The sequence below is a fragment of the Callithrix jacchus genome, chromosome 13 (genome assembly GCF_049354715.1).
Source record: "Callithrix jacchus isolate 240 chromosome 13, calJac240_pri, whole genome shotgun sequence".
Classification (NCBI taxonomy): Eukaryota; Metazoa; Chordata; class Mammalia; order Primates; family Cebidae; genus Callithrix; species Callithrix jacchus.
The window spans coordinates 74,292,147-74,306,756 of NC_133514.1; the positions used below are offsets into that span (position 1 = coordinate 74,292,147).

General features: G+C 32.5%; 1 protein-coding gene across 2 annotated transcripts in view; it reads right to left on the reverse strand.

Moving 5' to 3' along the window:
- Window positions 1-1,244: 1,244 nt before the first annotated feature.
- DSC1 (desmocollin 1) overlaps window positions 1,245-14,610 on the reverse strand; it is a 30,263-nt gene continuing 16,897 nt past the window's right edge. The window contains exons 9-17 of one of the 2 annotated variants that reach the window (XM_035270795.3): window positions 13,860-14,045; window positions 11,963-12,222; window positions 11,669-11,811; window positions 6,522-6,734; window positions 5,858-6,097; window positions 4,883-5,004; window positions 3,913-4,161; window positions 3,118-3,163; window positions 1,245-3,036 (exon numbers count right to left, since the gene is read on the reverse strand). In XM_035270795.3, coding sequence (XP_035126686.3) covers window positions 3,128-3,163; window positions 3,913-4,161; window positions 4,883-5,004; window positions 5,858-6,097; window positions 6,522-6,734; window positions 11,669-11,811; window positions 11,963-12,222; window positions 13,860-14,045 — 1,449 coding nt within the window. In that variant the 3' untranslated portion in view covers window positions 1,245-3,036; window positions 3,118-3,127. The remainder of the gene's footprint in view (window positions 3,037-3,117; window positions 3,164-3,912; window positions 4,162-4,882; window positions 5,005-5,857; window positions 6,098-6,521; window positions 6,735-11,668; window positions 11,812-11,962; window positions 12,223-13,859; window positions 14,046-14,610) is intronic. The other variant, XM_003734632.6, reaches the window with a different exon arrangement.

Here is a 14,610-nt window from a genome sequence, read left to right on the forward strand (position 1 = left end):
AAAAGTTTTGAAAAAGTATGCTAACTTAATTTTCTTGGACCCTGTAAAATACACAAGAATCTATCCACTCTTAGTAATATTTTCTCCTGCTAGACTTCTTTATTTTCTTTTTTTCCTACAAACATAGAAAGACAAATGCAGTGTCTAGTCAAATGCAACACTCCTTCGGATTTATTAGAAAAGCAAATAAAAGAGAATAGAAAAATGCAGCAATATATACTGTTTCATTACTCTATTTCATTTAGGTTTTTCAACTTGTACAGAACTTTCATAACTAGCATACAATAAAAAGGGAGTTAGCTTTTTTGCAATAATAAAAATATTTGGCTCTAAAACATCTATTTTGAGCATTCTCTTAATAAGAGCATGTGACATTTACTGACAGTAAACGTATGCACAGATGTCAAGTTTTATGAAATACTTTTAATAAATGCAGGAGGAAGAAGAAGTTCAGTAAGATTAGCAAATGCCTAATGAAGCTCACTTATGAAATTACATTGATTTTCACCTATCTTGGGTGTTCTCATGAGACTTTTTCACATGAAATATTTGAGATCTGAAACAAGATAAGAAAAATTTAACTGTATATCTTCCTCAATACCAATTTAATTCTAGGAAAACCATTCATAGCTATTAACTTATTGACAATTAACTGACAATTAAGTTATATAAAATAAATCCATGAAATAAATTTTTTATTAACAAATGAAATTTGTAAGCACTCTTATAGGGTTTCACACATTTTATCAATCATACAATTAACATTTAATTTTGGGGTAAACAGAGAATGATTAGAATTGCCTAAGAAACCAAAAGACAGTCAAAGTTTCTCTGAGATAAATTTCAATGATATTCTGAAAATATTTTACATAGCCAAAACTGTTTAATACATATTTATTTTGCAAACTTTCTAATATTTTTTTCTAATGTTTTTAGAGTATCTTCTCTTGCTGACTGAGGTATCTACTTCTGGACATGAATTGCTACATTTTTGAATGTAGGTACAAATTGTTCTTGGAGCAATTACAAATCATTAGATGAAATTTAACTTATATATGTTTGTCTTCATATTTCTTTTATACTTGCTTAGTTATAGAAAAGAAAATTTATATCTGAACATAAAAGTACAATTAAAGTTAGGGTTCAGTTAATGATTTTTAATTGCTCCAAGAATATTTTGTACCTACATTCAAGAATGTAACTTCTTAGGATAAATGTCCAAATTTATATTTTAAAATTTTGGAATTGATATTATTATCAGAGCAACCTGTACATCAGAGAACAAAAATTGCATGACCACAGAAATATTTTATAATGGCTATAAAAATTACATATTATGGACACCTTATAAAATAAAATTTGACTTATTAAAATTACTTCTTTCTTCGGATCCCATATTCAATTTCATATCAAGAAGTGCCTTTAATTTGGAACTGAGAATAAGAAGACTAGTCACAATATTTTTTTTAGAGCCACTCATTTTTAAAAATAGTTAACTAGTTAATCGATGTTGTGGTGTTTTTTTTTTTTTTTTTTTTCTGGATGAGAAATTTCCATACTCTTATTGTTTATAGATTTATAGAGTTTGCCACAAATGACTATGAAAATACTATTTAAATATACAGTTTCTTTTTAGATTAATAAAATATGCTATCCTATTAAAATGTTATACCTTTAAAATGATTTATGAATGTGTGTATTCATTTATTCAGCATTCCACAAATCTTTGGTAAGTGTTGCTGTCATAGATTTCAATTTTGTAACATATACATTCTAGTCCCTATTTCTGACTGTCTGTTTTCTTAAAGTAACTATAAATTTAGACTGAGTCTTAAGTTTTAATACAGATGGTAATTCAACTTTGGGCATATTCAAGGTGCTAATCTCTGTATATGAGAGTTGCAGCCTAATGCCATCAGGGCTAGTTGTCCAGATGCTTGGAAATGACAGGTGACAGCCACAGGTATGGCAGGCCTATTTCAAATTCAAGAGTGAATGCTTTTGCCAAAGTATTTATATCTTTTAAATGTTACTAGTAAACCATATTGAGCAAACAAAATATATCTGTGAGCCTAACCCATAAACCTCAGGGTTGCAATTCTTTCATGGAAATCTTCTCATGTAATCTTTGTAAAGTCTCTGCCCCTCACGTTTGCTGTGAGCTTGTTCTGGTCTTTATCTTTCCAATAATCCTAGAAGTTGTAGGAACCTCATAACAAATCCACATGGGCAGAGGTCCAAGGACTGAGCTCTGAAGGATCCTGAAAGGAAACAATGCTGGGAACACTGCTCTGAGGAGTACAATAGGGTAAAAGAGAAATGAGCTTATTCACCAAACTGATGACCACACTAAGAATACTTAAAAGTCCTTTTCAAACTACGCAGGTAGAGGGAATACAATGATCTGACACCAAAGGAAATATTTTCTAAGAACATAATTCTTCCCAAGATTTTGAAGAAAATATTTAATTCATACTTCTACAATGTAAATTCATCTTTCACTGATCTCTGTAGCTCTCCCAAATGCTCTTCCATAGCACAAAAAGTAACATCAGTTTTCAAATACAAGGTGCAAGAAAGTGTACAGCACAGTCTTGAAAGGGGCAATATACACATGCATATAAAAGAAAATTAGCAAACACAACCTTGATTGTTAGAGAACATAGACGTTATACCAGACAAGGAGAATTTAGGGAAGTCTCATATTTATAGTACCCTTACCTATACACGATGAAGTTTACCTCCATAAACAAAAACATTAGCAGATGCTGCTATCATTCCGCATGCAATAAACGCCTACTTATTCAGCTATGGATGTTATGCTACTAAAAGGCACATTTATTTCTTGACACATGTCTTTGCTAATGTCCTAAATTTGGGTTCCAGGTGATCTAGAAACTCTAGTCCCTCTTCTTCCTGACGATCGCTGCAGCAGCCTACTGAGCCGGCCAGGGAACCTTTGCCTTCATAGTTATACGAACGAACGTAGTCTTCACAATGTTTATGCTCCTCGTCTTGTCCACACAAATACACCTTCTGTATCAAGAAAGAGCACATTTTATTATTTTTTTAAAAACACCTAAATATATTAGCAGAAAAATGATGTCTTTGATTTACCTTTTACTGTTTAATTTTTAATCAGAGTGTGTCCTCTAATGGATTCCTATATATAAAAAATGCACAGGATTGGTCTGTATTATATTCACTCTTAAAATATAGCAAATAAATAAATGCTTCTAGTGAGTACATTTATAAAAATTAAGACTACACATATAACACAACTAATTTATTATTTCCCATTTGAACATAAGACATGTATATTTGAAATTTTCCTTTGTAGCTTCTTCACATATTTGAGGAAAACCAATATAGGCTATGATTCTTATGTGTGTACACTACTATATAACTGTAATCGTGTAATATATTAAACTGGCTAATATCAAACCTATACTGATTAATTTAAACATAAAACAAAACAAGGAACTAAAACTCAAAAGCTCAACAATGTATCTGGTTGATTTTGATAGCCAGGACTTCATAACCACACAAAGAACTCAAGTACACTGAGAAATGTTTATAATTTATGATCCATTCATTCATCTAGAATAAATATTTTGTTCCAGGTGGTTTTTCTGTTAATTTTTGGGGAAGAGGCTATCAAACTTTTATCCTTTGTAAACACATCTACATATGACACTCCTAGATAAAGTTTTGTGAACTGTATTTTAAAAGGTGAATTTTCAAGGATAATTTTTCTCTTTGGGTTTAAACCAAACATTCACATCTATGATAATTCAACATTTAAAAGATGTTGAATTTCAGGCATATGAGGAGTAAAGCTTTTGGGAAATTCTGATTTAAAACCAGCATTTAACTTCCATTTAATATGACTTTGAAGACAGTGGAACTTACTTCACCAAGTCGAGGTTGGGTGAAACTCTGCCAGTCTGTGTACGTGTATCTGCCGGTATCTCCCTGCCCCACTCCCTTGATGGACTCCAAAGTCTGATGTCCTCCTCCTTTGTTGGAGTCCAAAGTGTAACCTCCTTTGACCATCTCAAAACTTTGCTGTGTTTTGATTCCCTGGCCACCAACAGTACCAGCAGACATGCTTGTGTCACAAATGTTGGAGGTCTGTATGGGGAGTCTAATATTTGCTTCCTAAAAGAAAAGTTAAATTGATAAGTGAATTTGAAAAATGGAAACTAACAGTTTGTTTTAATTTTTTTTCCACCATAGGCAAATCACTTGCCTGCTGTGCCTCTCTGTTCCTTATACGTAAAATCAGAAGAATAGTATCATCGGTGTGATGGGTTGAATTGAGTCCCCTAAAAATTCATATGTTCTAACCCTCAGTAACTCAGAATGTGAACTTATTTGGAAATAGGGTCATTGTACATGTAATTAGTTAAGATGAGCTTATATGGGATTAGGGTGCGCCCCTAAGCTAATTTGACCAATATCCTTATAAAAAGGGGAAATTTGGACACAGACATGCACACAGGGAGAATGCCATGTGAAGATTTGATTTACGCTGCCGTAAGCCAGGGAATTGCCAGAAGCTAGGAGACAACACCGGAATATCCCTCTGCAGTTCCTTCAGAGGGAGCACGAACCTGCCAACACCTTGATCTCTGATTTCTAGTCTCCAGATCTGTGAAACAATACTTTTCTATTGTTTAAGTCACTCAGTTTGTTGTGACAGCCCTAGCCCTGTAGAATTGGGAGGTTTCAATGATTTAAAACATTGAAGCCACCTGAAATTCTGCTTAGCTTAGTAAATGCTCAATAAACACGAATGATACTGTCATTGACATTGTTGTGTTATAATCTGTCATTATTGATTCACCATACAATTCAAAGGGATGTGAATCTGATTTACCGTTACTTCTTCTCCAGGTCCTTCAGTATTTGATACAATTAAATTTTGCTGAGCTATGTCTTCTGGAAAACATTTCTTGACTGTTCTCTTAGCAGTGACACAGAAACATGTAAACAGAACACCTAAAAAAAAAAAAAGTAAAACACATACATTAAATCATTTGATTACACAATTTTTTAAAGTTTTCTTGCATATGTTTTTAAAAATTCATTCCACAAATTGAGCTCTCTGGGTCACAAGATTTAAAAACAGAACATGCTAAAACTTGTAGCTTAGAAAGATTAATAATAGCTCTCTTCCCATGTCAAAAATTAACTTATATGTATCTTTTATTTCCTCAACATTGAAATGGTAACTTTATCTAACTGAAATTTAAGATAGCATCATTAGTAGTTACAATTATACAGAACACACTTAGAATAACAAAAAAATGAACATGAGGCATAAATACAAACAAGAAAGGCAATTACACAAAATAGATGTCCAGTTTTGAAAGTGTGTGCCAACTAATACAGTGCTAAGGGAAATATTCAGTTTAATCTGAAACTCCAATCAATGAATTAGGATACAGTAAAGATTGCAGATTACTTTATATGCAAATGGGTTCTTTGGAGTCAGAGAGAAACAGAGAAAGAAAAAGAAAAGGAAAGAAAGAAAGAGTGAAAAGGCAGGCTTAAACGTGGGCAATGTTTCTATTACTTTCACACCTCCAGAGAACAGTTTGCAGAATGCAAAATCTTAGCATCTTTGCATGTATTACATTTCCTCAGTGCCTCATAAGACCATTTTCCACTCATGGAAGTCTTATGATGATGATAAATCACTCAGAGCCCCAAGACATAAAATAGATACATTATTTTTAAAAGAACACATTTGCCAAAGGCTATTTATTAATATAAAAAACTTCCATGTTTAAAAAATATTAGATAAAAATTTAGCTAATGTATTCTAGATAATGATACTTAATATACTTACATAATAACAATACAGAACCCAACACCATAGCAAGGATAGCCCATCTTCCAAGTATTACATTTGGTCTAACGTCTCTTAGATTTTTAGCAGGCAGGTTACACTCAGATGAAACTGAACAGTCACATACTCTCACTGATAACACATGTGTTGCAACTAAACCATGTCTGTCTTTTATCTTGATAGGCACAAAATAATTGTTATAATCTAGATTTTGTCGTTGACGAAGAATGGCAGTTTTACCTAGGGGAAAACAACAGAGAAAATATATACAGATAGGATGTTTAGATACCAATATTATTCTACTTGATATTCTCAGTGGGCAGGAATCATTTTAGAATAAAAACTCTAGTTTTTCATTCTTAAAAAAAAATTTTGATTTCCCGGAAGAGCCAGAAAAATAATTGATGTCGCTTTATGCTGATATTAGACTAAACTACACTTACCATATTACTCAAATGTTAATTTAAATGGGACTTATATGGTTTCTTAAAAGATATTCAGAACAAGAGTCTAAGCCTACCATAATGACATTAATTTGTTTTTTTAAAAAAAAAAACAAAAAACAAGGTATTGTTTTTATGTATTTATTATGATAAACTAAGATGAAAGGACCATCACCCATCTGAAGTCCCTATCGATTATAAAATTTAGCATAATTACATACCATCCTTTTCTTCTAGAACCCAGATTTTGCTGGCAGAATTATCCAGAAGGAATTGAAAAGGTGGCCCATTTTCAGGCCCATCTGGATCTACAGGTGCCAGAACAGCAAAATCCTCATTATTCTGACAAATGGTCACTTCTTTATTAATTTGTGGCGGATGATCATTTTTATCAGTCAAAGAAACTACTAATGTTCCAGTGCAAGATCTGCCAACTAAGACAAATTAAAAATGGTTATTGCTTCACATGAAAATGCATTTATATTAAACAATTTATGAAATACACAGCTGACATCTGCTTTCTACTAGCTGTCTGAGCTTGAGTTCACACACATGCTTCCCGGATTTCAGACACCAAGACTACAAAATAGGGACATGTCACTGTTTCTTGAAGACCGGGGCTGGATCAGATAATTTCTTCAGGTGCTTTTCAAAACGAAAGGGTATGGGATTATGAGGAAGGTCACCAAAAAATAACCTGTTGAAAGTAAAATTGATGTCTTACATCCTTCTTTGGGAGGAGCATCTATTCATCCTTGGAATACAAACACTTTTCATCTGATTATCAGTCACTTTCTCAGCTTCTCCGTCACATCATATACTTTTTGCCCAAACCTTGAAAACTTCTCTAGAAACTCACTAGATAATGTTCTTCTTCCTGTCTGCTTTGTAGCATTCAGTTGCCACTCTTAGGAATACTTTTCTCCTCTTCTCTGCCAGGTAAAACACAATTATCTTCAAGAATCTACTCAAATGTCACCTCCTCATGAAATCTGTGACTTCCACAGACAATGGTAGCCATATTCCAGTATTTTCTCAGAACTCTTTGCTAATACCTTGGCTCACACACTAAACTGCAAACATGTTAACAACATAGTAAGTTGTATTCACCTTGACAGCCTAGGGATTTGCCCAGTATTTCCCAGCTCACTGTAACTTTATCCTAACACACTGAACATAATGCAGTTCTTAGTTTTATACTTGAAAACATTTAATTGAATATGCCAGAAAAGTAAATTTTCATCTCCGCCCTAATGCAATTCATATGTTCTTGACAATAGGAACTGTCTTGTACACATCTGTTGATTGCCACTAAGACTTCACACACAGTATTTTTAGTGAAAATAGCGCCTATTATTTGTGCTTAAGAGATAATGAAGTTCAGAAACATGTCAAATTCCGCCATATGTAAAAGAATAATAAACTACAATAAATGATAAGATATCAAAATTGAAATAAACAGAAGGATAATTGATGCAGTTTTTCGTATTTTTGTTGTAAATACTGGTCCACACTTTGAAACATGTATGTTGAATTTCTCATGAAGATTACTATAACTCCTATGCAAATATAATTCATTTTGCTTTTTAGTTTTAAATAACCCTAAGTCATATCATGTAGTGTATTTCAGGAAAATTGTTTTCTGTTGAATAACTACATAATCAATTTATTCAGTGACTTAAACATTGTTTATATAAAGTAATTACTATTTATGCCTACTTTAAAACTATCTGAACAAGTTTAAAAATATTTAGAAATAAAAGAGAGATGTAGCTATTAGAAGAATGTGCAATAGCATATAAATACTTTAAGACTGCCAGAAACTAGCAAATAAAGTTGAATATAAGTAACAACTTTAAAATCAACAAACTAACAAAGAAATGAATAATGTGGAAAAGAGGTATTTATAAAGTAAAAAATTTAGGTACATACACTACACGAGTTGATGTATAATTTCACCTTTTAAAATTGAAGCAGAAAACCTTTCTCTTTATGGAAAAATGGTGAGAAACCACACTTTAAAAATCCAATAAAAATGTGGTAATTATAGGAATGAAAATTAAGCATCATTTAATCACATATTCAACCAACATTTATCACATAACTTATTATTTTCTATTCCAGTCTCTGTTTTAAGCATGTTGATAAAAACAGAATGAAAGAAGTCTGAAATTATTTACATGGAAGGCAACCAAAGCCAAAGCTGAGAAGGTCTTAGAACAGGGGTGCCCAATCTTTTGGCTTCCCTGGGCCACACTGAAAAAAGAAGAATCGTCTTGGGCCACATATAAAATACACGACCACCAATGACAATTGATGAGCTAAAAAAAGATATATTGCAAGTAAATCTCATAATGTTTTAAGAATGTTTATGAATTTCTGTTGGGCCACATTCAAAGCACTGCTGCCCTGTGTGCTGCCTGCAGGCCACAGGTTGGACAAACTTGTCTTAGAAGACATCAAAAATTATAAGAGGTTGACGGTAAGCTTTTATTTTACCCCGGGAAGAGGTAAACAGCCAAAAATAAGCAAATACTGATAATGGCTGAGCATGGTGAAAGATCATTGGGTATGTTTATCTACTTCTAAACCTTACTTTACGTTAAGCACATAAGCAAATGTCGAGTGTAAATGAGTAAGAAACATCGCAATCACAGAGCTAGAAAGTACATGTTGGATTAAACAAAAATCTTCATAACACGTCAACAGCAATTCTGAAAAGCAGTAGTTTTTTTTACTGCTACTCAAATGTTTTAATCACTAGAATCACTGCATTATAAATCAGCCTACTCCATAAAATTTAAAATTAATGGTTAAAATATTAAATTTTTTCTATTAAGCTACAGTATGCCTCCTAATAATTTCCTACAATTTGTTCATGTTCTTTTTAGACAATTTGTTCATGTTCTTACATGCAAAATGTTTACCACTTTTTACCAAAATGTCTACATGACAACTTAGTATATTTGTTCTCTTAAGAAAATCCTTTTTACAGAAGCAAAATATAAAGGAGCATTTAGTAAATGTTTGATCTCAATTTTCTACATTAAAACCAGTTTTTCCAAGTGCTAACTATGCACCTAGAATTGCAAAGCTCTTTGTAGTAAAATTTATAAACTGAAGATTCATAGGATTCTCAAAAAAAAAAAAGGAATGACAAATAGCACCTGCATTGTGCATATTTGTACCAAATTTTCTGCCAGACCCTTGAAAACAGACAGTTTACCAAAGAAAAAGGGTCCTTATGCAAAACTGAACTCATAATTAATCTAGTTAGGGGAACAGAACATACATGAGAAACAATGAAAGCAGCCTTTTCTACAGAAGTCACACCATATGTGATAATTGTTATTCTCAGTTCAAAAGGTATTTAGAGAAGAACTGAATCAAGACTAACGGAAACAATCACAAAAGTTGTCATTGCCATTTATTTGAAGAAATTAAGGGAGCTGAATTTCAGACAGGAGGAGCAATGCTACGCTAGATGGAAGGTATGTAAAACAGTGTTGTCTAGACTGACAGCAGGGACCTCAGCCTGACACAAGAAAGGAAGTTGGAGTCTAAGAAAGCTAGAAGAATACCTAGATCATCATCCAGAAATATTCATGAGCATCAGAGCAAAATGTGTGTATGTGTGTGTGTGTGTGTGTCTTAAAGTTCAAAGAAACAAAATCCTTCAAATCACTGTACAGTTTTTCATTAAAGTTTGTAATGGCCTTATCTTTACTTTTTCTTAAGCACACCCCAGTTACCGACAGCTCTGGAACATAGATTTGTTCAAGTTTGCCATTTATTTTCTTACACTATGATCACTGTGCTTACAGATGTGGTCTTTTAGCCCCAAAAGACAAAGTTAATTTTTAAATATTTCATTCTCCATAATTTTCTCCTCTCTAAATAGTATTTTATTTTTAAAAAATTAGGCCTCTGCATGTCTGTAATCTCTTCTCTTTCATCCTTTAACCTGAACAGCTCTTAACTGATCTCCACTTCTGATAATATCCATACATTCTTTATGAGGAAAGTTTTCACACCGTAGAATCTCTTGTGAAAATATAATACTTCCATAATTGGTATCACGGAAGAATTTGGTCTTATCTTAACATTCTTAATTTCCATGGCAACATGTCTAATACTTTGACAAACCAACAGTTGGGAAATAAATGAGTAAATATAAGCTCTCCTTTGCCATCATAGAAAAAAGTAGGGGTATAATATTTGAGAACACATTGTTTGCATTTTGTTATAAAAATCAAAAGAACAAATAAACAAGCACAAACATTTTCATACTGTCAACCTGTGTTAATTACCATGAAAATGGATATGCATTTATTAATACATTCACCCATTTCTTCTAAAGAAATGCAGTAGATGTAGAAAAAGAAACATTCAGCATTGCTGTATCAGCTAGTTTGTTTTGAACATCCAGCATATGCAGATAAAAAGAGTGGAAACTTTCTTGGATTAGGCAGGGAGTCAAAATAATAGGCTATGTTATACAAGCCCAAGTCCATTTATCTTTATTATTTATGGCAATTTGCCAACATTTATGGTAAATTTGTCATCAATGTAATAAAATGAAATAGTGTAACTTATACTTACATTCTTATCATCCTCTTTTAATATCTTTTGTGTATTTTATAATGTATACGTTACCATAGTAGTACATATATATAAATACATATGGTAGCAAACATTTAAAAACATTTATAAATATATATTCAAACATACTAACAAGTGGCTTACTGACAGAAATTTGTATGTTCAAAAGAATTTCCAGGTCAGGACTTCACTATATTTGGAGGACATTCTTTACAGAATCCATTTCAAAATTGATCTTGGTAAAAGACTGCAAACCACCACAAAAGACTTAAGTCATTATTTGACTATTCCTTCATAAAAAAGGATAAATGATTTGTTCTCCATTAAGAGAAGCTCAGAAAAAAACTTAGTTTGAACGCAACTGTTTGAGGTGTGTTGAACCCTATCAGCAAGTTCAAATCATAATGTATCTAAACCTGTACTTCTGAAAAAAAAAAAAGGTGATCCTAGTATGCCACCACTGCCTTAGCAGAAATTAATAATATAGATTGTCTTTGAAACCTTAGACATTAATTTTAATTGTGTTGTAATTACATTTGAATTTACTATGATGTAATTAAGACTTAGACTTTGGCCATTCTCTACCTCATAGGTTTGCATCATAGATGCACTGGAGTTTAAACTGGGTGTTTTCCAATAACATCAACAATAATAATTCAAACTTTGTTTGAATTATATTTTGCCTAGAAATAAACAGATTTCACCCCAAGATTTCCTTAAAAACGTATCCTATATTTATATTTTATTTGCAGAAAATGGCACTCACCTGCATCCATTGCAACAACTGAAATATTGTATTGGTTGTTTTTTACGAATTTGGATTCTCTATCTAGTACTTTTACAGTTCTCAAGTCGCCAGTTTCTTCATTAATTTCAAACCAGTTATCTTCATCCCCTAACTTCTTGTACCTAATTTTTAGAAATCAAATATAAATGGTCAAATGAAAAAAGGGACATCATCTTAAAATCTGTCATTTTGAAAAATACATAAAACAGTCCTAACTTTAAAATCAATTTACATCACAATTAAAATTAAGGTGCTTTTTGAAAAGTACATCACCTTAAGCCTTCACTGCTGCGTGTTTCTGGGTCTAATGCTTTGTATCCAAGGAGTTCTTGGCCAGCTGGGAAGCCATCTTCACTCTGGATAACTTTCACTGGAGGGTGGCATTCCGGGCCCTCATCGCGGTCTTTAATTTTGACAGTTACAGTTGTAGTGCACATTGTAGGAGTTTGTGAGTTTGCTGCTTTAGAGAATTGTGCTTCATTAACTACACCAACTTGCAAAATGACTTGCCGATTGACCTCATAGTTCAATGGCTGTTAAATAAGCATACTTTAATAAGTCAACATATAACGTTATATATAAGACTTCTAATTTCAAATTTTTCTGCAAAGGAATATCATTTTTACAAAAAAAATGTAATCTAAAGTTAGGGCTAACACAGTTAAAGACTAATAATTAGCTTCCTAAAGTGACAAACATTGCCAAATGCAAAATTGTTGATTCTCAGATTCAACCCATTTTTCTTGTTTTTCTTTTGGAAGATCTTGCCTTCAGCCTTTTTCATTTTAAGTTTAAATATTAATAGAAATGCAAGACGAGTGTTTGTAAAATATCAAATTATTTCATTGCTTATTACATGGGATAACAGTGACAACTAAAGTGCCTACAAACTAAGTATATAAAATAATTAGATAGAAATTTGGCTATAATAGAGCAGTTACTCTGTGCCTGAGTCAAAAGATAGAATGATATTTAACAGCACTGTTTCAAAGCACATTAGATTTCAGGCTGTTTAGTTCCTGATGAAAGTATTTGACACTTGATATGGTTTGGCTATGTTCTCCACCTAAATCTCAACTTGATTTTTATCTCCCAGAATTCACACCTGTTGTGGGAGGGACCTAGAGAAAGCTAATTGAACCATGGGGGCCAGTCTTTACTGTGCTATTCTCATGATAGTGAATAAGTCCCATGAGATCTAACGGGTTTATCAGAGGTTTCGGCTTTTGTTTCTGCCTCATTTTTCTCTTGCTATTGCCATGTAAGAAGTGCCTTTCACCTCCTGCCATGATTCTGAGGCCTCTCAGCCATGTGGAACTGTGAGTCCAATTAAACCTCTTTTGTTCCCAGTTTGGGATATGTCTTTATCAGCCATGGGAAAACAAACTAATACAGTCCTAAACGGAATAATTAGAAAGAATTCTAAAACAATATTTTAATGGTGAAGAAAAATCGAAGGGGGGAAAACCTAGGAACAAGAAAAGAAAAAAGAAAGAATAGACAGTATAAAAATTAAAGATTATTTTCTAAAAATCTTCTCAGGAGGACACAACATCTGCATAAACCTTCCGAGGACTTACATTGTCTCCAAGAAATTAATGAAGGAACCTATATAAGAAGTTAGAGAGAACTATGAATAAATGGACTAAAAAATAAAAATTAAAGTAATCATCATAGAAACCAGTAATTGCATTTAAATTTTAAAAAATCCAAAGCAATGGCTACCTGGCATATAGGGGGATTAATGGGAAAAACTGCTGAATATTTAGTGAAATTGTTTCTCTTACAGAATACATCATAGAGATGTAAAAATATAATATGAACATGAAAGGAGTTGAAAAGTTGAGGTTTGATTTCAAATAGTGCTTCTTCCATCTTTGTCTTTTCTGTGTTCTTGTGAAATAGAAATTTGGACAACTGAGTGTCTAAGACCCCTTCTAAAGCAACTATCTGGTTCAATATTCTATATTTCTTTGTCTTGGTTTTCTTCATATAGAGAACAATGAGTTTTGCACCTTACATGACTTTCCCCTAAGAGAGAAATTAGGGTAAGAGAATAAGAAAAAAAAGTTTATATAAACAAATATAAATCATTTGGCCTTGCATAGCAGTATTCTAGTCATATACATATAAGAACGATCTCTTAAAATCTTTATTTTTATTTGTTTACCTTGACAACACACAACACTCCTTCATTTGTATTTGGATCTGTGCTAATTTTGAAGTTTCCGTTTTCATTTCCTTGTAGGATTGTGTATACAGCTCTTGAGTGAGCAGTGTTTGGCAAATCCTGATCCTGGACCTTCATTCGCAAAATCTCGACGTCAATTCTGTTTTCTTCTACTTCTGTAACATACTGAAAAAGCTTCCTCTTATTATTACCAATTTACAACTTTAACAATGTGGTTTTATATTCTAAAATACATATTTAAAGAAAAAATAAATAAAGTGATGTGAAAAGGTGCACTCAATATATCGGGAAACATTTTACAAATTTAATGCATAGCTTAGTTCTTTCCTCCTAAATTGCCTTTCCATATCGTTTCCATTCTTCAAAGGTTACCAAAAGTCTTACCTTCTGAACTTCTCTAAGATAATTTTCCTAATCATTCTAGACTTCAGAAAGTGAAATATGAAATATGAGGTCAAATATATCTTCATGCATTGTAGGGATTAATGTAAAATATTATATGAATATGCCTATCACTGTACTTGCAAATTTTTCCTTCCTTGACTTGTACTCTAGTATAGATTAATGAAAAAAATGAAAGGTTATTTATCAAAAGTTCAGGAAAGGAGAACCGTTTCCTGAAACTATCATCATAAAAATATAAATACACATATGTACACACACACACACACACACACGCACGCGCGCGCGTCTCATATTATTTCCTGCCTAAGGAAAAGCTTGCTGATGG